The sequence below is a fragment of the Oryctolagus cuniculus genome, chromosome 8 (genome assembly GCF_964237555.1).
Source record: "Oryctolagus cuniculus chromosome 8, mOryCun1.1, whole genome shotgun sequence".
NCBI classification, from domain to species: Eukaryota; Metazoa; Chordata; class Mammalia; order Lagomorpha; family Leporidae; genus Oryctolagus; species Oryctolagus cuniculus.
Window position 1 is genome coordinate 129,549,614 of NC_091439.1, and position 26,310 is coordinate 129,575,923.

The window sequence follows — 26,310 nt, forward strand, 5'->3', positions numbered from 1 at the left end:
GGTCTATGTGGAGTTCTTATCTTGCTCCAAAACTCTGGTGAAATATTTTCAGCTTTTTCCCATTCAGTATGATATTGGCTATTGTTTATCATTTAGCTTTGATAATTTTGAGCTATATTTCTCCTGTACCTTGTTAGTAGAATTTTTTTTTATCATTAAGGGATTTTGACGGGAGCATTCCCTTAATTTGTTGAGATGTTCATTTATTTTTTGTTGTTCGTTCTGCTGATGTGATTTCATTGATTTTTTTTTATAGATGCTGAACCACACTTGCATTCCTGTGATAAAACATACTTCGTCACATTACATGTTGTGTGTGTGTTTGTATATATGCATATATCATACATATGTGTATATATGTATATATCATACATATGTGTATATATATATCATGCGTGTGTGTGTGTGTGTGTGTGTGTATATATATGGTATCTTTTTGATGCATTGTTGCATTCATCACGTTTGCAAAGACTCACAGCCTAGAAAGTGGTTGAAATAAGAAAGCTTGAAATCACTACCCATGCTTTTTCAATCCCAGAAAATCCAAAACATTTTCCCTAGGCCACAGAGTGACAGACTATACTAAAGAAAATATTCAAAACCTAATTCCAGGGACTGGCACCGTGGTGTAGTAGGCTAAACCTCCACGTGCAGCACTGACATCCCATATGGGTACCAGTGCATGTCCTTCCTACTCCTGTTCCATTCGAGCTCTCTGCTATGGCCTGGGAAAGCAGTAGAAGATGGCCCAAGTGCTTGAGCCCCTGCACCCATGTGGGAGACCCGGAGGAAGCTCCTGGATCCTGGATTCAATTCGGCCCACCTTTGGCAGTTGTGGCCATTTGTGGAGGGAAGCAGTGGATTTAAAACCTTTCTCTCTGTCTTTCCCACTCTTTGTCTATAACTCTCTCAATTAACTACATAAATCTTCCCCCCCACCAAAAAAAAAAAAAAAAACTGCTTCCAATGGCAGTAAAGCTTTCTGTATAGATAGAACAATGTGAAATTCCTTCTGTATGGATAAGAATAAGTTGCATGGTCTAGTTTTGTATTCATTCAATAAATGTTTCTTCATATATTTCAAACTGAACCATTAAAAATTCATAAATTGGGAATTTAAGTCAAATGAATACAGTCTCATATAAATTTCAGCCTGTCAATGGACTTCCTTGGATGCTGGAGACTGCCCCTCTGCACCTGGATTCTGGAATCCTTCGGGCGGGTACCCATCCTTCTCTTCTCTGACTTCTCTTTCTATTTACACTCCCCAGATCATTGAGATGATAAATAGCATAGGACTCAGGGGAGATTCTCTATCTCTCTGAATTTCAGATGTCTCATCTGTAGAATTATTTTTAAGTGTTTTTTTTTTAAGGTGGAAGTAATTTAAAGTATAATACCATGATGTACACACTAGGTGCTCCAGAAATTAAAAAAAGTATGTTTACCTCAGGAAAATAAAATTAGGTTTAACTAGGAACTGAACGTCAAAGAAGGAAAACAAATCATCACTGAACAACAGAACAGCCATTGTAGTTTTTTTGTTTATAAGCTGGGTCCCCTTTTTGTTTTTGAAATCCTTCTTGTGATTCAGCTGACCTTTCCTTTTTTTATTTTAAGGGTTTTATTTTATTTTCAGTTAGTCTTAACAGATTCAATATAGTTAATAGATACAGTTCTTGGGAATAATAGAGGAAGGAGGAGAATGGGTGGGAGAGTGGATGGGAAGAAGGGTAGGGTGGGAGGTATCACTATGTTCCTAAATTTGTATGTGTGAAATACATGAATTTTGTTTACCTTAAATGAAATCTAATGAAAATGTTAAGTGAACAAATGTCATGTATTTAATATATATGCAGACTTAGGAGCATAGTAATGTTTCTTCCTGGTCTCCCACATGGTGGGCATAGGGGCCAAAAAACCTGGGCCATTCTTTTCTGCTTTCCAAGGCACATTAGGAAGGAGCTGGATCAGAAGTGGAACAACTGCTACTCGAACCAGCATTCATATGGGGTGCCAGTGCTGCAAGTGGCAGCTTAACTCCCTACACCACAAAGCCAGGCCCAGTTCCCCTTTCATAGCAGCTGTCACAGTTAGAATTTTACATTTTTAGTGGGGTGATTGCATGAATAACCATCTCCGGTGCTCTTCTCTAGCATCAGGGTGTTCATAATGCACCCGTCATCCAGTATTTTGTGTGGTATGAACACTGTGAGTTTTTTAAGAAAGATTTTGTTTAATGAATACAAATTTCATAGGTACATCTTTAGGAATATAGCAGTTCTTGCCCCCATACCCACCCTCCCACCCCCCCCCAGTCTCATCCCACCTCCTGCTCCTTTGCCCATGCCGTTCTTCATTAATACTAACTTTTACTTATCTTTATATACAGAAGCCCAACTCTATATTAAGTAAAGATTTCAACAGTTTACCCTAATGCACACACACGAAGTATAAAGTACTGTTTGAAGACAAGTTTTACAGTTAATTCTCATAGTACAACTCATTAAGGACAGAGGTCCTACATGGGGAGTAAGTGCACAGTGACTCCTGTAATGTTGATTTAACAGTTGACACTCGTATTGATGACATCAGTAATCACCCGAGGCTCTTGACATGAGCTGCCAAGGCTATGGAGGCATTTTGAGTCCACAAACTCTGGCAGTATTTAGACAAGGCCATAAGCAAAGTGGAAGTTCTCTCCTCCCTTCAAAGAAAAGCTCATCCTTCTTTGATGGCCTCTTCTTTACCCTGGAACCTCATTCACAGACATCCTTCATGGTGATCTTTTTTTTTTTTTTTTTGCCACAGTATCTTGGTTTTCCATGCCTGAAATGCTCTCATGGGCCTTTCAGTCAGATCCAAATGCCTTAAGGGCTGATTCTGAGGTCAGAGTGCTGTTTAGGGCATTTGTCATTATGTGAGTCTGCTGTGTGGACTACTTTCCATGTTGGATCATTCTCTCCTTTTTAATTCTCTCTATTGTCATTAGCAGACACTTGGTCTTGTTTATGTGATTCCTTTGACACTTCATCCTATCTATATGATCAGTTACACACCTAATATGATCACTTTGATTAGTAAGGTGGCATTAGTACCACCCAGCTTCATGTGATTTGGTGTCCCATGGCAAGTTTTTAGCTTTACCCTCAGGGGTAAGTCCATGGGAACTTTTTGCTGAACTGTACATCTCTTCTCTTTCTTATTCCATTTCTTATTTTTTTTAACTGGGATCTATTTTCAAATGGATTTAAACATCTATGATTAATTCTATGTTAAGTAAAGAGCTCAACCAGTGGCATTAAGTAGAAAAAGAGCATAGTGAAAACAATAAAAGCATAAACTGTTTCTCGACAGTCAAGACAAGGGCTGTTCAAGTCATTGCTTCTCTTAGTGTCAATTTCACTTCTAGAGGTTTCCTTTTAGGTGTCACAGATCAGGGAGAAAGTGATATTTGTCCCTTTGGGACTGGCTTATTTCACTAAGTATGGTGTTTTCAAGATTCCTCCATTTTGTTTCAAATGATGGGATTTTTTTTTTTTTTACTGCAATGTAGTATTCCATAGAGTACATATCCCTTAATTTCTCTATGCAGTTTTCCATTGATTGGCATTTAGGTTAATTCCATGTCTTAGCTATTGTGAATTGAGCTGCAATAAACATGGAGATACAGATAGCTCTTTTGTGTGATGATTTCATTTCTCTTTGGTAACTTACAAGGAGTGGGATGGCTGGGTCATATGGTAGGAATATATTCAGACTTCTGAGGTTTCTCCAAAGTGTCTTCTATAGTGGTTTTCACCAGTTTGCATTCCCACCAACAGTGGATTAGGGTACCTTTTCCCCCACATCCTCACCAGCATTTGTTGTTTGCTGATTTCTTTATGTGAGCCATTCTAACCGGGGTGAGGCGAAACCTCATTGTGGTTTTGATTTGCAGTTCCCTGATGGTTAGTGATCCTAAACATTTTTTCATGTGTCTGTTAGCCATTTGGATTTCCTCTTTTGCAAAATGTTTGTTTAAGTCCTTGGCCCATCTCTTAACTGGGTTGTTTTTTGTTGTTATGGAGTTTCTTGACCTCTTTGTAGATTCTGGTTATTAATCCTTCTTAAGTTATATAGTTTGCAAATAATTTCTCCCATTCCTTTGGTTGCCTCTACACTTTCCTGACTGTTTCTTTCGCCATACAGAAAGTTCTCAATTTGAAGTAATCTTATGTTTAATTTTGGCTTTGACTGCATGCACCTCTGGGGTATTTTCCAAGTACTCTTTGCTTGTGCCAATGTCTTGCAGGGTTTTTCCACTGTTCTCTAATAATTTGATGGTGTTGGGTCATAGATTTACGTCTCCAATCCATGTTGAGTGGATTTTTGTGTAAGGGGATAAGGTAGGGGCCTTGCTTCAAACTTCCGTGTATGGAAGTCGAGTTTTTCCAGCACCATTTCAGGAAGAGACTGTCCTTGCTCCTGGGATCAGTTTTTTGGCTCCTTAATCAAATATAAACTGGTTGTAGATGTGCAGATTGATTTCTGGTGTGTCTAGTCTGTGTGTTTCATTGTTCTATCCATCTGTTTTTGTACCAGTACCAGACTATTTTGATTATAACTGCCTTGGAGTATGTCTGGAAAACTGGTATCGTGCTGCCTCTGGCTTTATTTTTGTTGTATAAGCTGACTTGAGCTATTCGAGGTCTCCTGTGTCTTCATATGCATTTCAGCATCATTTTTCTAGATCTGAGAAGATTGTCTTTGGTGTTTTGATCAGAATTGCACTGAATTTTTAAATTGATTTCAGAAGAATGGACATTTTGATGATATTGCCTCCACCAAACCATGAACATGGAAGGTTTTTCCATTTTTTGGTATCTTCTTCTATTTCTTTCTGTAATGTTTTGTTATTCTCATTGGAGAGATCTGTGACATCCTTGCTTATATTTATTCCAAAGTATTTGACTTTTTGTAGCTATTATGAATGGGTTCGATCTTAGAAGTTCTTTCTCAGCTGGCATTGTTTGTGTATACAAAGGCTGTTGATTTTTGTGTGTTGAATTTATATCCTGCTACTTTACCAAACTCTCCTATAAGTTCCAGTAGAGTCTTGGTGGCATTTTTTTGAATCCCCTACGTATAGAATCATGTCATCTGTAGCTAGGAAATTTTGATTTCCTCTTTTCTAATTGGTATCCGTTTGATTTCTTTTTCTTGCCTTAAGGCTCTGGCTGAAACTTCCAGGACTATATTGAGTAGCAGTGGTGAGAGTGGCCATCCCTGTCTGGTACTGTATCTCAGTGGGAATGCTTCCAAGTTTTGCCCAATTTGCTTAGAGTTTTCATCATGAATGGCTGTTGTATTTTATGAGATGCTTTCTCTGCATCTATTGAGATAGTCATACGGTTTTTGTCAGCATTTTTCTAATGTGATGTATCACATGGATTGATTTGTGAATGTTAAGCCATCCCTGCATACCAGGGATAAATCCCAGTTGTTCTGGGTGAGTGATCTTTCTGATGTTGGATTCAATTGGCTAGAAGTTGTTGAGGATTTTTGCATGTATGTTTTTCAGGGAAGTTGGCCTGTAATTCTCTTTCTCTGTTGCATCTTTTTCAGGTTTAGGAATTAAGGTGGTGCTGGTTTTGTAGAATGAATTTGGGAGGATTCCCTCTCAACTGTTTTGAATAGCTTCAGAAGAATTGCAGTGAATTCTTCTTTAAATGTCTGGTAGTTTTATTCAGCAGTGCAGCCATCCAGTCCTGGGCTTTTCTTTGTGGGGAGGGCCTTTATTAATGATTCAACTTCTGTCTTGGTTACGAGTCTGTTTAAGTTTCCTATGTCTTCATGCCTCAATTTAGGTAGCTTATATGTGTCTAGGAATTTCTTCTACATTTCCCAGTTTGTTGGTATACAGCTCTTTGTAGTCATTTCTGAGGATTTTGTTTTATTTCTGTGGTGTGTGTTGTCCATTTCCTTTTTCATCTCTAATTTTATTGAATTGGGTCTTTTTTTTTTTGGTTAGTTGGGCAATGGTGTGTCAGTTTTGTTTATTTTTTTTTTAAAGAAATTAGCTCTTCGTTTTGCTGATCTTTTATATTTTTTAATTCAATTTTGTTGATTTCTCCTCTAATTTTTTTCTTGTTTCCTACTAGTTTTGGGTTTGGTTTACTGTTGTTTTTTCCAGATCCTTGAGATGCACGTAGCTCATTTATTTGGTGCTTTTCCAGTTTTGTGATTTCGGCAGCTATTGCTATAAACTTTGTTTTTAACACTGTTTTGCTATATCCCATAAGTTTTGATATGTTATGTTGTTGTCTTCCTTTGTTTCCAGAAATTTTTTGATTTCTCTGTTGACTTGTTGTTTGACCCACTGTTCATTCAGGAGCATGTTGTTCAGTCTCCATGTTTGTATATGCTCTAGAGATTCCTGAGTTGCTGATTTCCAGCTTCATTCCATTGTGGTCTTAGAAGACGCATGGTATGATTTTGATTTTTTTGGAATTTGCTAAAACTTCCTTTATGGCCTCATATGTGGTCAGTCCTAGAGAAAGTTTCATGCACTGCTGATAAGAATGTGTATTCTGCGACTGTAGGGCGAAAAGTTTTCTAGATCTCTGTTAGGTCCATTTGGTGTATAGCGTCGATTAAATCTGCTCTTCTCCTGTTGATGTTCTTTCTGGTTGATCTGTCCATTGCTTAAAGTGGAGTAGTGAAGTTCCCCATTACTATTGCACTGGAGTCTAAGTCTCCCTTTAAATCCTTTAACATTTCTTTTAAATAGCCAGTTGCCCTGTGATTAGGTGCATATATATTTATAGTAGTTACATGTTCCTGTTGAATTGATTCCCCTAATCATTACACAGTGCCCCCCCCTTAAAGATTTATTTATTTGATAAAAGATCTGTCTGCACTTCAGTGTTTATTGCAGCTCAATTCACAATAGCTAAAACATGGAATCATCCTAAATGCCCATCAACAGTAGACTGGCTAAAGAAATATGGAATATGTACTCTATAGAATACTATACAGCAGTAAAAAATGAAATTTGGTCATTTGAAACAGAATGGAGGAATCTGGAAAACAGCATACTTAGTGAAATAAGCCAGTCCCAAAGGGACAAATATCATATGTTCTCCCTGAGCAGTGACAACTAACTTAGCATCTAAAAGGAAATCTGTAGAAGTGAAATGGACACTATGAGAAACAATGACTCGATCAGTGCTTGTCCTGACTGTCAAGGAAAAACTTACTGTTTTATTCCCTTTAGTATTTTTTTTCTACTTAATACTATTGGTTGAACTCTTTCATTTACACACGAATATTCTTAGGTGTTTAAATTTAACTGAAAAGTGATCCCTGTTAAATATAAGAGTGGGAATAAGAGAGGGAAGAAATGTATAGTTTGGCACATGTTCTCTCGGACTTACCCCAATGGTAGAGCTAGAAATGTTCCATGGGATTCCAAATCAGTCCCATCAAGGTGGCATGTACCAATGCCATCTTACTAGCCAAAGTGATCAGTTGCAGTTCATAATTGATCAAAAAGATAGGATTAAATGTCAAAGGGACCACATAAACAAGACTAGTGTCATAAATAAGAGTGTCAATTGTTATATCAACAACAGGAGTCACTGTACACTTGCTCCCCATGTAGGATCTCTGTCCCTAATATGTTGTACTATGCAAATTAATGGTAAAACTAATCTTCAAACAGTACTATATACATTGTGTATCTGTGTAGGTGCAAACTGTTGAAATCTTAGTATATACCAAGTTGACCTTCTGTACATAAAAATAATTGAAAATGAATCTTGATGAAGAATGGGATAGGAGAGGGAGTGGGAGATGGGAGGAAGGTTATGGGGGGGAAAGCCGCTATAATCCAAAAGTTGTGCTTTCAGAATTTATATTTATATTTAAAAATAAAAGTTTTTAAAAAAGAAAAAAGATTGATTTATTTGAAAGAGTTACATAGAGAGAGGCAGAGGCAGAGAGAGAGAGATCGGGAGAGAGAGAGAGAGAGAGATCGGGAGAGAGCGGTCAGTCTTCCATCTGCTGGTTCACTCCCCAATTGGCTACAATGACTGGAGCTGCGCTGATGGACTTGGGCCACCTTTCTCCTGCTTTCCCAGGCCATAGCAGAGAGCTGGATTGGAAGTGGAGCAGCGAGGTTTCAAACTGGTGTCCATATGGGATGCTGGCGCTTCAGACCAGGGTGTTAACCCACTGTGCCACAGCACCAAGCCTATCCTTTGTCTCTTTCAACAGTTTTTGTGTTAAAGTCTATTTTGTCTAATATTAGGATGGCTACACTACCTCCTTTTGGATTCTGTTGGCATGGCATATCTTTTTCCACCCTTACACTTTCAGTCTGCATGCATCTTTCTTGATGAGATGTGAATCTTGTAGGCAGCAAATAGATGTTTTTTTAAATCCATTCAGCCAGTCTGTGCCTTTTAATGGGGGAGTTGAGGCCATTTATATTCAAGGTGACTATTGATATGTAATCACTTTTTCCTGCCGTTTTTCCAAAAACATTCCCATTTTTTAGTTTGAATTTTCTTTGAGCTTTCACTGATTGATTTCCTTCCTTCACCTTCTTTCATAGTGATGACAGTGTTTCTGTGTGCGACTCATCCTTAAGCATTTTTTGTTGGGCTGGACAGGTGGCAACAGATTGTTTTAATTTCTCTTTGTTAGGGAAGGTCTTTATTTCATTTTCATTCATAAATGAGATCTTTTTGCAGGGTATAATATTCTGGGATGACAGTTTTTTTCTCTTAAGACTTGGACTAAGTTTCACCATTCTCTCCTAGCTTGTAGGGTTTCTGATGAGATGTCTGCTGTGAGTCTAACTGGAGATTCTCTGAAAGTAATCTGGCGTTTCTCTCATGCATGTTTTAGAATCTTCTCTTTAGGTTTTACTGTGGTGAGTTTGATTACAGTGTGTTGTGGTGAGGGTATTTTTTGGCCATGTCTATTAGATTTCCTGTGTGTTCCCTGTACTTGGATGTCTTTTTATCTCTCCAGACTAGGGAGGTTTCTGTTAATATTTCCCTAAAAAGGCTTTCTAATCCTTTCTCTCTCTCCATGCCTTCAGGAACTCCTAGAACCCAAATGTGTGTGTGTGTGTGTGTGTGTGTGTGTGTGTGTGTGTTTATAGTATCCTGTATATTCCCAACCGTGTTTTTTAGGTTTCTAATTTCCTCTTCTTGTCTTTGGTTTGACTGTATTCTTTCCTGTGCTTTGTCTTCTGAGTCTTATAGTCTTTCTTCTGCTTCACCAATTCTATTGTTAAGGCTCTCAGTTGCATTTTTGTATTTGTTCTGTTGAATTCTTCATTTTGTTTGGATTTCTCCTTCTGATCTCAATTTCATGGGAGAAATTTCCTTTCATATGCTGTATGGATTTCAGTAGTTTGTGCGTTTGCTTCTGATTATTTCTGTGTAATCTTATGATCAATTTTTTGAGCTCCGTTTCTTGCATTTCTTCCATCTCATCATCTTCACAATCTAGCATGGAAGCATTGTGTTCTTTTGGGGACTTCATGTTGTCTTCCTCCTTCTTGTTTCTTGAATTGCTGCATTTGTTGTTTGGCATTTGTGGAGATACTCATTGTTCTTTTTTTTTTTTTTTCCTTTTTTGCTCTGGTGTGTTTTATATTTGTACTGTGACTGTGTAGATAAGTGGAATGTCTGCTTTTGAATCTCTATAGAGGCTTGTAGTGGATGTGGCCGGAGAGCTCTGTTCAGTTCTCCAGGGTTGAGGGCATGCCTATGTTGACACACCCAGGTTGGGCATGATAAATCTCGCTCTCTCTTTTTTATCAGAAGGGAAAGTTTTTCTGCTCAGGTGAGCTCCTCTCCTTAATGGAGTCCAGTACCTCAGCGCTAGCCCCAGTGGCTATAATATTCATCCACTCTGTCCCAAGGAGCACACAAAGGATCTGTGCAGTCCTCAGTGTAAGTTCAGATTCTCCAGCGATGTCTCTCTCCAGGTAACCAGGAAGCCCTGAGCGTGTGGAGTCTCCCAGTGTGAGTGCCCAGAGTCCCAGCCATGCTCCCTCCCACACTCCCTCAGTTTTTTTCACAGTCCCAGTACAGAAGCCTCACATAGTCACAGGCTCCTATCCCCCTGTTAGTTCTCCCCACCAGTCAGGTTCTGCACTCAACTAGTTGCTGGGCATGGACACAAGCTGGCACAGCTGTTATAAATGTCCCTAATGGCACCTGCTCTATTAGCTTGTTACAGGATGCCATTGTAAAGTGATTGTCCTTTTTCATTTCCCTCCTCTAGTTTAGCCGGTACACTATCCCCCATGGGGTTCCAAGCTGGGTTCCCTCTAGGTTCTTCTTGCAGCTATTTTTGCCACTGGCTTGGGCTGCTGCAGTCTGGTCTCACCCCCACCCCCTTTCCAATGCTGGTGTGTAGGCTCTGCTGCTGGAGACCTGAGCCTGGGCACCCACACCATCTATGTATGTCCACCATGTCCCTTTAATTTTGGTAGTGTTTCCTTTGCTGTTTTCTCCCTAACTCGTCTCTGAGACTATACTCTGTCCACTTTTTTTAAAGCCATCTTCTCCTGGGCTACTCCGCCATCTTGGAACCCAAGACCAAGTACTGTGAATGTGAAAACCAGAGCTTGACCATGTATGGGGCAAATTCTCTTGCTTTTGAAAGGAGATACAAAATAACAGTGGTGGAAATGTGCTGATGGTGGAATGTGGGGCATGAGAAGAGTGAACACAGAGTACCTGTGTTCAGTCCTGCCTCTGCCTCTGCTTCTAATGCAGTTTGCTGCTAATGCGCATTCTGAGAGGCATCCATTGTTGATTCAAATACTTGGACTCTGCCACCCTCCCAGGAGACTTGGCTGGAGATCCAGGCTTCTGAACTTGGCCAAGTGTAGCCACAGCTGCTGTGGGCATTTGGAGAGTGATCCTGCAGATGGAAAACCACTTTCTTTCCCTATAGATTTCAAAAATTAGAGATAATTGAACAATGTAAAGGAATATGTTGCTGTGTGTTATGGATTGGTTATCAAAGTATTCGGCTCAGGAACTGGTGGGAGTCACCTCATATATTAAAAGTGGTTGGGGTCAGGCTGGTGCCATGGCTCACTATCTAATCCTCTGCCTGCAGCACCAGCACCCGGGTTCTAGTCCTGGTTGGGGCGCCAGTCCAGTCCAGCTCTCTGCTGTGGCCCGGGAAGGCAGTGGAGGATGGCCCAAGTGCTTGGGCCCTGCACCCACGTGGGAGACCAGGAGGAAGCACCTGATCCTGGCTTCGGATCGACGCGGCGCACCAGCCGTAGCAGCCATTTGGGGGGTGAACCAACAGTAAAGGAAGACCTTTCTCTGTGTCTCTTTGACTGTTTAACTCTGCCTGTCCAAAAAAAAAGTGGTTGGGGTCCTTGAAAGATGGCACTTTGATATTGAGTGTGATCAGACTATGATGATGAACGGTTTGGCAGGAATAAGAGTATCCTACTTTGGTAATTTCCTCCTAAATTTCCTTTTATTACCACATGAGTCCTAATTATTTGGAATTAGATTCATATGAAGTACCATTTGTTTCTCAGGTATGTTTTATGAGATATGAATTTTCTTCTGTAAACATTGCTTTGTCTCCTTTAGACTGGCAGAGGACAGTGCAGCAGCCAACACACAAAACTACAATTTGCACATGGCTAAAGTCCGTGGTTATCTTACAGCATCCTGGGCACTTGACATCCGTGAAGTGGGAATTGGGTCTCTGCAGCAGGTGCTGCTTCTTGCATTTCCTGTTCATTTCTGTAGAGAGATGGAGGAGCTCCTTTGCTTGAGGTGAGTTCACCTGGAGAGTCATCATGGCTAGAAAGGCTAGTGAGTCTGTCATTTATTTATCTAGGTAGGATACTTTTAACATAATTGCTTTTAGTCTATAGCATTGGATTTTGAACTTAACTATTCATATACACGTGGTATACTAGATGGCCCATTTAATCAATTGTTCAGACACATTTTTACCTATAAAGGATGATTGCAGATGCTTTCCTAGATTGACATGTATCGTTATGATACTCATACTTCATTTAAATGTATGAAATTCCCAATATATTGTGTAAACTTCTGAAGGTCTCAGTCACCCTGGGTGGAGAATGCTCATGCTTCTATGAACATTATACTGTTGAGCATCATTCTAGACATACTTTGCTATGAAATCAGATGCTTTCCTAGATTGACATGTATCGTTATGATACTCATACTTCATTTAAATGTATGAAATTCCCAATATATTGTGTAAACTTCTGAAGGTCTCAGTCACCCTGGGTGGAGAATGCTCATGCTTCTATGAACATTATACTGTTGAGCATCATTCTAGACATACTTTGATATGAAATCAGAGCATTCCTCTTAGTTACTTCGGGAGTCTTTGAATAACTCCGAAGATACTTTCAGTTGATTAGATAAGTGTTAATTTACATCCCCCTTCCTCTCCTAACAACAGTTTTAAAGTATGCATTATTTTGAAATAAAAAATGTTATTTGTGTTTTGCTTAACAAATGTTGGATTGCAGTGCTATTATACACCTTTAGTCTTTATGTATTTAAACACCATGCTTAATACATTGCCTTCATCAATAGTGTCATAAGGTGTATTCTTTCTGTTATCACCTATTTTTTCCAAGGTCACTTTAAAATAAATTTTAGAATGTCTATTCTAATCTCTATTCTAAATCTTATCCATTTGATAATATTTTACTATAATTTTTTTTATATTTTATTTTTTCAATTTTTTTTTAACAGGCAGAGTGGACAGTGAGAGGGAGAGAGAGAGAGAGAGAGAGAAGGGTTTTCCTTTACTGTTGGTTCACCCTCCAGTGGCTGCTGCGGCCGCTGCACTGCGCTGATCCGAAGCCAGGAGCCAGGTGCTTCTCCTGGTCTCCCATGCGGGTGCAGGGCCCAAGCACCCGGGCCATCCTCCACTGCCTTCCTGGGCCACAGCAGAGAGCTGGCCTGGAAGAGGAGCAACCGGGACAGAATCCAGCGCCCAGACTGGGACTAGAACCTGGTGTGCCGGCACCGCAGGCGGAGGATTAGCCTTTTGAGCCATAGCGCCGGCCAATATTTTACTATATTAATGTCTTAATAATAGATGTTGTCCTAAGGTCTTCATGTATGTAACTCATTTAATCTTCACCTTTATTAAGCAAATGCACATCCATTCATCAAAAATGACTTATTGAGCATCTGTGAGTGTGCAGAATACTGTGTGCCAAGTGCCAGGACGAATTCAGCAAGGTCCTGGCCTCTCTGGAACTTGAGATCTGAAAAGAGGAAAATACGTGACTGAGGATCATGCAGTAAGCAAACTGGTTCATTTAATTATGCATCTTTTTCTGTTTGTAATTATGCAAGATTGTGGTTTAACCGTAATTATAGCCAAATAATTATGGTATTAACCAAGATTACGGTTCTAATCCAATTGTGTGCTTTTTAAGAATAGAGGGGAATCTCTTGCATTCCTTCATCTCATAGTGCTAAACAAATAGATATCAATATGTAATGATGGTTACAGGAATGCTTTTATGAAACACCATAACCTGAGAGTTGTTGGAATTACCTAGTGGGATTTCAGGGGGCTAGAACAGATCACCCAACAAATGGAGTTTGCTGATAAGGGAATTACTCATACACAAATGGAAGTAGCGTTGATTAGGAGCAGTCAGACATCTAGGTTTCCAAATAGCCTCAGTGAGCTCTGTTAAGACTGAAACATTCAGTTGAACTCTAGGGCTGTTCAGTACCTCTAACACTTGAAACGTGGATTCAGAAGGAAAGCAGGCATGGTGTTTTAGTAAAACATGGAGATAAAAATTCTGGTAGTCTTTTTATGAAATATGTTAAAAAATTCTTCTAGAAAGCAGAGACTGCCTGAAACATTATATGTCAATTTGGTAAACAATGGCAATAATGAGATCTTCCCCAAAACACTCCATGACACTTTAAATGTCAGTCTTTCCTGTCTATATTTGGCAAAGCAATGATCTTATTATTACTACATATATGATTAATTATAGTAGTGCATCTAGAAGTGAAGTCCAGAAAGTAATGCCCTAGAATGAAATGTTGGTCTCAGTAGTCGGAGATGCCAACCAGTCTGTTGTTTCCAGCTCCTTCTGTAGCACCGGTTTTGCTTTAGCTGAGCCATTCACCTTTAAAACAGCCCAAACTGGGTTCAGAAAGGTAGCAAAAGGAATGACAGGAAAGGCTGAAAACCTGAGAGCAAGGGCAGCTTCTGGGTTCTCATTGCAAATGTGTGGACCCTGAAAATCATTATGAAGTAAGGGAGCTATTGACGTTAGTGAGCTTGATCATTTCAGGAAAAGTGGCAATGAAAGCTCTGTATGCCTTTTCACATCATGAGGTGTTTCACTAGGCATTCTGTGAAATGACATTTTTAAAGGTTGACATGCATTTTGTTCATTCCCTGTCAGCTAGCATCTTTAGCACAAATTCTTAGAGCTTTATATCATCTATGTGTTGCTGTACACTCTTGTGGGGTTTTCAATGTCCTATTTTATTTATTTAGTTGAAATTTAGAATGACTAAGGACAGAGGGAGAGAGAGGGATGGAGAGAGAGAGAGAGAGAGAGAGAGATATGTATACCTCAAAACCAGTGGTTCACTACCCAAATATCTACAATAGACAGCACTGGACCAAGTCAGATCAAGATCCTAGAACTACGGCAGGGCTTCCCACGTAAGTAGCTAGGGGCCCAAGTCCTTGGACCATAGTCCATTGCTTTTCTAGGTTCTCTAGTAAGGGGCTAGATAGAAGGGCAGCTGGATCTCAAATCAGCATTCCAATATGGAGTGTGGCATCACAAGTGGTGGTGGACTAATCCACTGCAACATCAAGCAAACTTGTCTCAACCTCCTGTGCTGGGAGGCTTCCCTTATGTAGAAGACATTTAAACCAAAAGCTGAGGAGTCACGGCTGACATCCACACATTGCTCTACACAGAAAATGCAGCATTCTAAGAGTGTGGTGGGCCACTGGTCTGGATTAGCTATCACTCAGTTTTTCTTATCATAGGTAGAGGAATGAACACCTGTTGCAGTTGAGCCCATCAACATCAGAAGTTGAGACTTAAACCACACCTGAACTTTGAGTGAGATGCTTTTCCTAGTGTTGTCAATCTGAGAAGCCAGCCTCTATGGGAAAGCTTAAGCAGAGTATACTCACCCATGAAATTTGGATTTTGCTACATTCAAACAGAGAATATCAACAGTAAGTATTTTTTGTTCTGTCTGTTTACTTTTTGAAAGTCCGAGTGATGCACATATGCATACATATACACATATATGCACACACGGAGGGGATAGAGAAAGAGAGGTAGGTAGATAGGTAGATAGATAGAGATATCAAAAATCTGTTCCCTCCTCCAAATGCCTGCAACAGCTAGGTCTGGGCCAGGCTGAAAAAAAGGATCATGGATCTACCCCCGGGTCTCCCACATGGGTAGCAATGAGCCCAAGAGCTTGGGGCATGATCCATCAGTCTCACAGGTACGTTTGCAGGGAGCTGGATTGGAAGCAGAGCAGCTGGGACTTGTACCACCATTTTGACTTGGGCATCACAAATGGTGGCTTAACCCACTGTGACACCAGGCTGACTCAATGAGTGTTTTGTTTCTCATGCAAATTTGTAGATAGCTAGAGTGGGTCTCTTTCACAGTTCTCATTCTGCCATTGGAGGGCTAGTGGCTACCCTGGACTCTTAAGATTAACTCAGAATCATTCACACTACCTTTCGCCAACGTTTCCATATTTGCCATGTCTCATGGCCAAGCCAGAGAGTACAGTTGTCTCTCTGGTCCTTGAGGATCGGTTGCACTCACCTGTGGATAATAAATTCCAAAGATACTCACATTCCTTACGTATAATGGTATATTACTTCCATTTCATCTGGTCATATATTCCTGCATACTCTAGACCAACTCTGGATGACATTATAATATCTAGTACAGTGTAAATCATTAACTATTTTGGGGGGAGGACTGACAAGAAAAAGAATCTTTACATGTTGTTATCTTTCACTTTACTTGGGTAGCCCGAAACTTTACCTTGTAGCCTGAAACTGTCAGAGACAATATTGTGTGAGTGAATGACCATGGGTAACGTTAAGTATTTGACCTGTTTTTGACCCAGTAGTTGTCATTTGCCAGCCTTGTAACAGATCACAATTTACTCTTGGGCACCACTATTGAAGACTCCCCTAGCTCAGAGAGTTGTTGATTTCTTTCAAGTTTAAGCTCTCTTGAAAAATATCATGATTTGTTTTCATCCATACCATCTCACGTTGGAGATTTCTCCAAATTTATGTCAATTCCATATTTTTCTAAACCACAGCTTGCCATTTCTTTGAGGTATTATCTGGGAGAATTTTGATCTGAAAACTTGGGCAGGAAGGTTTTTAAAAATGTAGTATTTTGCTTAGAGTGTATAAAAAGGCTCATAGTAGAACAAGGGTTCCACACCTGTCTTGTTAATCATTTTCTCACTATATAAACATACGTGCTGAACGGAAGCTGCCTTTATAATTAGAATGCAGTGAAGCTTCTTCTGATCATTATCACGACCCTGTTTTAAAATATAGGCTCAGAGACCATTAGCATCATAGGGTACATATTCCCACAGAGACATTTTTCCCTTCTGCTTCCATTTGCAATTTCATTTCAATTGTAGTGTTTAATATTTTCCCCATGTCTTGTATGTGAAAGAACAGAATGGTGGTAGAATGCTACGCTGTAACGCCTAAATTCCCAACCAGGTGTGACTAATGCTGTCAGGTTTAAATTAAGATGAATTTCTTCAAGCTCACTAAGACTGTGATATTCAGCTTTTCGAGTAGGAAGTTCACATGGGGGATTTCTCAATTCAGGAATATTAACACACTGAGTAACACACTGCTTTGTTGTTTCTAGGTTCTTTATTTGAGTAATTTCATTTAATGTCATGCATTACTGAGGAAGCTGAACTGTGGGCTCGATGGGTATCCCAGTTGTGCTGTAGTTTGACATTTCCATGGTCCCTCCCTTCATTCCCCAGCCAAGGAAGTTCATCCTGTGGCTTCCCAACAGCACATCCAATAAAGTGTTTCTGAACCATTTTCTTTTCACCTTTTGCATCGTTTGAGCAATTGAGTGTCGAGGACACAGGAGATTCCCTTCACATGCTTTCAAAATTTACCCATGTCTGATTGTGTGATTTCTATTTACACTTTCCTCAGGTGTTCCACTATTAGATGATTGACTAAAGAATGGAAGGAAACAGAAGACAGAAGCCTTTATCTTAATCTTTCTTTGCTTAAAGAATCCATCAGGTAAGATCTGTGACTGGTGTGAAACTCAATTTTCTATCTACTCAGAAAAGTATTCAAATGAGCATCAGATCCAGAGAGTCCTTGAGGAATTTGAGGAATTCTGTTTTGATTACTTGTAAATAATCTGTGAAATATCTGAAATTGTATTTCAAGTAATTTTGTTCACTATCACCATAATAAGCATTTATGTTGGAATAACTGTAGAATGGATACTCTCCTCTCTCTTTCAGATTTTTTATTTATATTTTGTAAAATTGGAACAGTAGGGATCCTTCCATTCTGCATCATTGAAAGCCAGCAGTATTTGCTGGTGCCTGTTTTTAAAGTGTACATAGAAAAGCTACCTTGTGTCTATGAGTGTTGACAATTGTGTTCCAGTCTGGCCAAAACCTTGTGACCCAGCAATAAGATCATAATAAACCATCTAGGTAGGAAAATGAGTTGACCTTCTGATAACCCAAGTCAACTTTTGTTACCATGTTACCTATTTTTGTCCTCTATCATTAGATCTATTTTTAAATAAGAGAAACATGGTGTATTTTCAGTTATTTGTATGAAATACATTTTCATCTATGTTTATTTGTGCCCTTTGCTATGCAACTTGTCTCCACAAAGGGACTTAACCAGATCAAAATCTTTTTTTTCAGTTGTCATTCATGTTCTGTGTTTGAAAGACAGAGAGGGTAACAAGTAGAGTTCTTCCATTTGCTGGTTCTTTGCTCAAGTTCCTGGAGTAGTGAGGGGGTAGATCAGGCTGATGCCAGGTTTAAAGAACTCAGCTCAGGTGTCCCACATTGGTGGCAGGGATCCAGGCACTTGAGCCAGCAGTCCTGCCTCCTAGAAGGAGTATATGTAGTAAGGTGGAATGGGCAGTTGATCTGGGACTTGATACTGGCACTGTGGTAGAAGATGCTGGCATCTTAACTGCTGAGCCAAACACCCGTTCTGAATCTGTGTTGTCTTAGAATATTATCTGTGTACCCAAAACCCTGCAAGTATAAACTGGACAACCCCTAATCTAAGTCCATGCAAGAATACTATCTCAAACACCCTTGAAAACTGTCTGCATATGGATATACTTGCTGGAAGCCAAGAGGTAGGTGTGTATTTCTTTGTGATAAAGCAGCTCTTCTGATACCCAGCGAGCCCCAGAGCGGGAACCATCCAGCAGAGCGGCAGAGAAACCCTATCTAGACACTGAGAGAATACTTCCAGGGTTTCTGGAGTGCTGTTTGTGGGTCAGGCAGGCATCAGGGATTGAATTATCTTATTCCATGCTTTATCTCACACTTCATCACAACACTTTGAAAGTCATTATCTTCTTTTTACAGATATAAGAACTGAGATGCGGAAATATGAAGTAGTTTGCCAAAACTCAAACATCCATAATCTATCTCCAGTCCCAATTCCAAAGACCCTACTATTTTACCATCTGCCCTTGCCTCCCAGAGGTGAGGTGACAGGAGAGGGTCCCCTGCATCAGCACACAAGCTTAGCTGCAAGAAGAATAGAATGCTATGTACATCTCATTCCAAGTTGGAGAAGTGAAGACCAGGCAGTTACAATATTTGTGTATCCAATTGCCAGTCTACTCTATGAAGACATAAGGAATGGAGTAACTAACACCCTGCTCCCTCAGCACTGTTTCAATAGGCAGTATTGTGAGAAAATCTTTTTCGTGAGACGTTGCCTTGAGTAGTTTATGAGCCCAGGGTATTATAGTCATAGCATCACTACATTTCTTCCATCATGATTTTCTTCTCTCATTCCTTTATGCATTTTTGTAGCCAAATTGTGTGTTTAATTTGTGTTTACCGTATTATCCTATCCCCCTCTACTCTGTTTCAATCAACTTGAGAAACAGACATGGGAACTAGGAGATCTGATTTAATGTGTATATTATCATCACCATTAATCGTTTCTTTAGGAAGGCTGAGTAGGATATGCTTTATCGCTTTATCCTCCATTTTGTGATTTCTTTTGCTCATTTCTATAAACTATGGGAATGATGATTAATATTGGGAGCCTGATTTTCCACTGTGATGTTGGAACTCTGCCTTGAATGAAAAGATAGAGGACAGATGCAGCTAGAAGCAGCATTTCAGGGTGCACTTAGATATTTTACAATGGTTTTGATTTGTTCAAAAATGTTCTCAAATAGTATTCATTTTATGGACTTAGTTTTGTGACAGCACTTCCAATTTGGTGTTCCAGAATTGACTCATCTCAATGAAGTACCTGCCCTGTGCCATGGTCCTGAGAGGTAAAATATGACTTCCTATTCTTGCCAGCAGAGGGCAGCAAGGAACACTGGAGCAGGTGCTTGATATCAGCTACTGAGGATGTTTCCCTTGGTGGAGGCAAAGATGAGGGTGTTCAGAGGACCAACATGAGAAAGGATAATTACAGGGATTCAGGAGGGAGACCAGAACATATGGGGAGTGTAAGGGTTCTCCCAAGGGCTCATAACTGCCAGCACAAGTAGACATCTGGAGAGTCATTGATTATAACCTTTTCTTGGTATTGACTGCTATTCCCAGCCTGTCTGATGCCAAGGTGTGGCTGGCTGCCTAAGGTAACAGGCAACTAAAAGCATATCTGGGCACTAATACAGACTGGCTGCCTGTGAGTTATCAACAAGCTGCCCACAGAGGCCGAGGGGTCCAGAAGCAGCCCTGTGAGGGTGAAGGATGAATGGGTGTGAGGGCTCACCAAATCCAGCTGCAGAAGATACTGAGGCCCCGGGTACATGCCAGGAAGATGATTCTGCAAAATATATATACATGCATATGTATATAATACCAAGGATATTTTCCCCTTGTCTTGGGGGTGGGGGGCACTGCTTAGCTATGGAAACACTGTGTGATTTAGGACTTAGAGAGTTCTCACTTTACCAACTGTTAGGTATCTGGCCCCCAGTCACACAACTTCACTGAGCTTCAGTTTCTCCACCTGTCAAATGGAATTACTAATTTTTACCCCAGAAGCTGATGTTGAGGCAAGGGGAGGCTATATATAAACTACCTTGCAAGAAGCTTGACGTTTTGTCGTTGCTCAGTGGATTTGATTGCGTGACATATTCTCCCTCCTTTCTCTTTGGCCATGGACAAACATCCATGATAGTGTTCACTATTTTGGAAAATAATGTCTCCCTGTCTTTTCTAAGCAGCCTTGGTATTAAGCAAGAATTATTCTGTGAGTTAGCTTGCTAAATTTTCTATACTGTTATCCCATTTTATAGTTGCAGCAATCCTTTGAGGTGCACTATCATCTCTGTTGTGCAGGTGGAGACACTGAGACTCTTCTAGAATAACTCCTTTTACCAGCACCCTCTACATGGCGAATGCTGAAGGAGGGGGGGTTCAAAAACTACTTAGTTTGGTTGCAGCCCTCCTGCCAGTGTTGCTACAAAACCTTCTTTCCTGTGTAGATAGTTCATCACCATTTACTTTTTTAGAGGTTTAATTTATATATGTATGTATGTATGTATATATATTTGAGAAAATCAACTTTGAAGAACCCAAGCATAGTGCATCCTTTGTGAGCACTTAGACATTACTATAGCTTATGAGACATAGATAACATCCTCCACTTAATACATTAAAATGAAGTAAATCTTTGCAAACAAGTTTTACTATTAACTCTCATAATCCAACAATTTGAGGACAGAGGTCCTGCATGGGAAGTTAATGCACAGTGACTCCTGTTGTTAATTTCACAATTAACACCCTTATGTGTGATGTGAGAGATCACCCATTTAAACACTTAAGGGGGGAAATTGAATAAAAGAATTTTGTGTTTGTGATATGTTAAAATAACCTTATAATTGACACAGCATCACATTGATACTATCTCTCCATTTGGTATGTAGGGCCGAAAGGTCAGTGTTCAATGACAGAAGTGAAAATAGACTGCTATGGTCAGAGTTCTTCCCCCACCCACCCAGTTCTCCTGTTGAAGCCCTTACCTCCTTCTCTTTGTGTGCCATGCAAGGACACAGTGTGAAGATGGTTGTCTATAAGCCAGGAAAAGAGGCTGAGTCAGTGGGGCCCCATGCTCTTGGACTTTTCAACCTCCAAAACCGTCAGACAAGTAAACTTCTTTCTTTGACACATTACCTAGCCTAAGGGGTTTTGCTACAAGAACAGAAAATGGGTGAATCATGTATTCATTTTAATGTTGTACATATTATTTTTGTATAAAATATTATATAATTATACTAAAATATGCAAAGAAATAATATTGCACTATAGCTTTGAAATATATTGCCGCTTGGGCAAACTGGAGGGAAGGTTGCTGAAATCTCTCTGTGTTTCTTACAACTGCATGCAAATGAACCATCATCTCAGTTTAATTTTGAAGAATTGAATGATGGTGCCAAAATCTAGAAAACCACTATATCAGTTTGAGAGTTTGTCAGTTATGGCATGAGCCTTAGAACCTTGACATCACAATGATGGGTGATCTTGACTACTGCGGAACCCACAGTCTTCAGGGACTTGTTCATGGTCTCTGTTGAATAGTGTCGACAGAGTCTAGAGTTGTAACACATGGAAAGTAATGTTGTCAGAGCTTCTGGAAGTCATCCGCCAGTCCCCAGCGCAAGGTAGCCTTTTCCTGTACTACTTGTGATCATTTAAGCAGACTGGTCACCCCAGGAGGAGTTCTGTCCTGTTTTCCTTAAAACAGAGGAAGTAATTCCTGACTTTGGTGCTGGTTTCATGAGAAGCTACTTTTGTTCTTTGGTTTAGTGCTACTGAGCTCAAAAGAGCAGGCTTTGTACTGTCAGGGGAGACACTTCCTTGGCTTCATGGCAAAGAGTTTTCTCTGAAAAGATCTCGAAAGAGGCTGTCCTGTTTATGAAAGAGTTTTGTGTTCTGCTCAGTCTAACTGGTTTTACCTATTATGGCCACAGAGCCCCATTGGTACATGGTCCCAACTCAACCAGTTATATCTAAGCCTGGGTGATGTTAAGAAATGTTTGTGGATGTGTCCAGCATTATTTCATGTTGTCTAGCACTTCTCTCCCCTCGCCTCCCAATTTGAACACTAATTTAGATAAGATAGGAAGCATTTTACTAAGTGGGAATCAATGTATCCCTATTATGTAAATTGTCATGCTAACAGGGGACCACGTTACAATGACTTCTTTACCAATCGCTGTGTCATTTTGTTTTACATGTGATAGGCTGAAAATTGCCTTGTGTTCCCTCTTCTGAAACCATGTTTTAAGAGCTTGGTGAGTGACAGCTGTGGTGTCCATCTTAGTGTTCTTTCCAGAGGGCAGTGTGGTAGTTGAATGGAAATACTCTTTAGAGATGTAAACTGCTTTAGAATATCAGGGGTATGTGATTTAATTTTCCTTTGAAAAGGCAGAAGACATGCCTGTTGCTTTTACTTAGAATGAATTAGCAGCAGATATGTATGGAGAACTTCACAGTTGAAGATTGCTTTCGATATTTTACTTTAACTTGCACTAAAACCAGGCAGATTGATACTATTGTTCCAGATTACATGTTCTCTTTTATGATACATGCTCCCTTTCATACACAGCCAGTTAGAAACAGTCAGACTCTGAAATTTTCAATAATCTTCAGTACTTTCTTTTTTTATTCTTAAAATCTATCTATTAAGGGATACAAATTTTCGTAAGTGCAACTTTAGGAGTATAGTTATTCTTCTCACTATATCAGTCCTCCCACCCACACTCCCATGCCTCATCCCCCTCACTCTCCCCTTCCCAGTTCTATTCTCCATTAAGATTCATTTTCAATTAACTTTGTACATAGAAGACCAACTCTATATTAAGGAAAGATGTCAACAATTTTCACACATACACACACGCACACATATGCACATACACAAACTGTTTGAAAACTGGTTTTACAGTTAACTCTCAATACAACTCATTGAGGACAGAGGTCCTGCATGGGGAGTCAGTGCACAGTGACTTCTGCTGTTAATTTTTTTTTTAACTTTTATTTAATGAATATAAATTTCCAAAGTACGATTTATGGATTACAATGGCTTCCCCCACATACCGTCCCTCCCACCCACTACCCTCCCCTTTCCCACTCCCTCTCCCCTTCCATTCACATCAAGATTCATTTTCGATTATCTTAATATACAGAAGATCAGCTTAGTATACATTAAGTAAGGATTTCAACAGTTTGCTCTCACACAGAAACATAAAGTGAAAAATAATAGATGATATTTTTTAAATGATGATGAAATCAGATCAGACCTATTGTCATGTTTAATCCCAGTGAGAGTCAAGTTGGGAGTTGATAATTTTTTTTTTTTTTTTACAGAGGATCAGTTTAGTATACATTAAGTAAAGATTTCAACAGTTTGCACCCCCATAAAAACACAAAGTGAAATATATTGTTTGAGTACTCGTACCAGGGGATTCCAATTCTGCTGTTAATTTAACAATGAACACTCTCATGGATGACATCAGTGACCACCCGAGGCTCTTGAAATGAGCTGTCTAGGCTATGGAAGCCTTTTTTAATAGAAAACGTTTATTTCATAAATACAGATTTCAAAAGGAAAACTTTTGGATTATAGCGGTTTTTTCCCCTATGGACAAGGCCATAAGCAAAGTGGAAGTTCTCTCTTCCCTTTAGAGATAAGTGCACTCTTCTTTGATTGCCACTTTTTTCCACTGGGGTCTACAGAGATCGTTCGTGTAGACTATGTTTTTGCCACAGTGTCTTGGCTTTCCATGCCTGAAATGCTCTCACAGACTTTTGATCCTCAATACTGCCAAGTGCACACCAGCAGAATCTTTCGTATGCACATTTCTGCTAACTGTGTATTCCACAGAATTTCAGCTTTTTCTTTCTCATGCTCCTCAGACGTGTTATTGCTGATTGCAAATCCGCATTCCAATTTTTAGATGCTTATGGCAATGGCACCTAGTCTCAGGAAGCAACATTCTTTTTGTTAAAATAATAGAGGTACAACAATGACCAGAAACGGAGAGATTGAAAACCACAGGAATTCCTTGTTACGGACCTGTAGGGCACAGGTTTATTTGGGATTCTCTGGGTCCACTTCATAGGGTCCTCTAAGCTTGGTCCACATGTTGGGAGATTGCTCTGGGCTAGGATCTGCTTCTGAGCTAATTCAGAACATTGTTTGAATCCCCTTACTTGTAGTTGAGGTACCTTCCTCCTCCAGCTGTCACCTGGGGGCTGACTACATCTAGTCTCATGTTTCTGTGTAGCTCCTGCCCATATGACAGATTCATTCTCCCTTGCCCTTCAACTCTTTCTGGCTTCCCCTTCTGTGCCATGTCCTGAGTCAGTGTAGATGATAATCTCTGATTTGGGGACCTCTTGGGGGTTAGTTTAGGCCTCCTAAACTAGGGAATGTACTCTCCCTATTTGAAGGTTCATCACATTCATTCTGTCTTCACAGTCTCTTTTTGCAGATAGCACAGTCATAGGCTGCAATCATTAGGGTGTGTGGCTTTTGGATGGGTTGTTTTAGAACCCTCTGTGTACCATAGACTTTGTGGAAAACATCCCTTCCATCATTCCACCAGCAGTTGTCCATGGTTACCAAGACCTCCGTGTTAGTAAGTCCAATGATGAGTCCTCAGTAACCACCTGCCTTACCTTCCATAGCGTTTGATGGGAGCGATGGCTCCCTTCTTGTTATCCTCTCAGTTCTCCACTTACCTGACACCTCTTGGTCTGAGCGGCTGTCTTCTTTGGCACGCCTGTAAGACGATACTTGCCCTAGGTTCTCCCTTGGATGTGTTCCCTGTCCAGCTCTCTCAGTGCCACCTGCTCTTTGAGACCTGTAAAACCTGAAACCCCATTGGCATCTGTAGTTGGAGAGCCTTGTCTGAGGAATTGAGATGACAGTTTTATCATGTGTCACTCCTAATGACTGGCATCAAACTAGTCTGTGACCATTGACTAGCTACTCTTTGGTGTTTGCTGTTGAGCAGGGACGATGATTTTCAAGAGGCTGGGACTTCAGAGGATGCAAGTGCTTCAAAGGGACGTGAACGAAGACTACTGGTGCACGGTCCGATAAAGTTAAGAACGGGTAATAAGAAAACAAAGCATCAGGCTTTTTTGTACAAGGACGTACTGAAAATCTCGAACATTCGGTAGGTGCATATGCTGCATGCTGTCCTGATCATCGTGAAATATATTGTCTCTAACAAAATTCATTTTCATGCACTCTTTCTCAGCAAGTAGCATGTTTTTACTTTGTTTTTGCCAGTGATTTCATTCTTCACTTATTAAACAAGTAGTCATGGAAGTTTTATTCTGTATTGTGCCCCTGTAGACAGTGGAATCAAGAATGGGAGAGACAGGGTTCCTCTCTCTCTCTCTCTCTCTCTCTTTGAACATTTATTTATTTATTTTAAAGGAAGAGTTAGAGAGAGGTAGAGGCAGTGAGAGAAAGAGAAGGGCGGGGGAGAGAGAGACACAGAGAGAGACAGAGACAGTCTTCCATCCGCTGGTTCACTCTCCAGATGGCAGCAAATGCCGAAGCTGCACCAGTTTGAAGCCAGGATGCAGGATCCAGGAGCTTCTTCCAGATCTTCCACATGGGTACAGGCGCCCAAGGACTTGGGCCATCTTCTAATGCTTTCCCAGGCCATAGCAGAGAGCTGTATTGGATGTTGAGCAGCCGGGACTTGAACTGGCACCCACATGGCATGCTGGCACTGCAGGCAGTGGCTCTACCTGCTACGCCACAGTGCTGGTCCCAGGATTCTTCTTTCTTGAGTCTTGCCTAGAGATGATCAAACTAAGAAAGAGACAATTGAAGATTGTAATAATGTGCATCTGATAGTAGGAAATAAACAGTGCCATGTGGAGAGTGTCAGAGAAGAGTCCCACTAGGGTGCCTCTGTGAGATGCAACATTGAAACCATTCCTCTGGTGTGAGAAGCAGCCACCTGTTCTATAGACTGGGTGT

The 26,310-nt window shown here is 40.3% G+C and overlaps 1 protein-coding gene across 11 annotated transcripts in view; it reads left to right on the forward strand.

The window, feature by feature from the left end:
• LOC138843592 (rho GTPase-activating protein 20-like) overlaps positions 1 to 26,310 on the forward strand; it is a 1,064,354-nt gene that overhangs the window by 17,348 nt on the left and 1,020,696 nt on the right. For 2 of the 11 annotated variants that reach the window (XM_070048224.1, XM_070048223.1), the window contains exons 2-8: positions 11,628 to 11,816; positions 13,184 to 13,336; positions 15,073 to 15,267; positions 17,269 to 17,361; positions 18,693 to 18,812; positions 19,576 to 19,624; positions 25,325 to 25,489. In XM_070048224.1, the coding sequence (XP_069904325.1) occupies positions 18,707 to 18,812; positions 19,576 to 19,624; positions 25,325 to 25,489 (320 nt within the window). In that variant the 5' untranslated portion in view covers positions 11,628 to 11,816; positions 13,184 to 13,336; positions 15,073 to 15,267; positions 17,269 to 17,361; positions 18,693 to 18,706. Of the gene's footprint in view, positions 1 to 10,666; positions 11,817 to 13,183; positions 13,337 to 15,072; positions 15,268 to 17,268; positions 17,362 to 18,692; positions 18,813 to 19,575; positions 19,625 to 20,115; positions 21,454 to 21,582; positions 21,968 to 22,577; positions 22,601 to 25,324; positions 25,490 to 26,310 lie in introns of those variants that run through there. The other 9 variants (XM_070048222.1, XM_070048229.1, XM_070048225.1 and 6 more) reach the window with 8 other exon arrangements.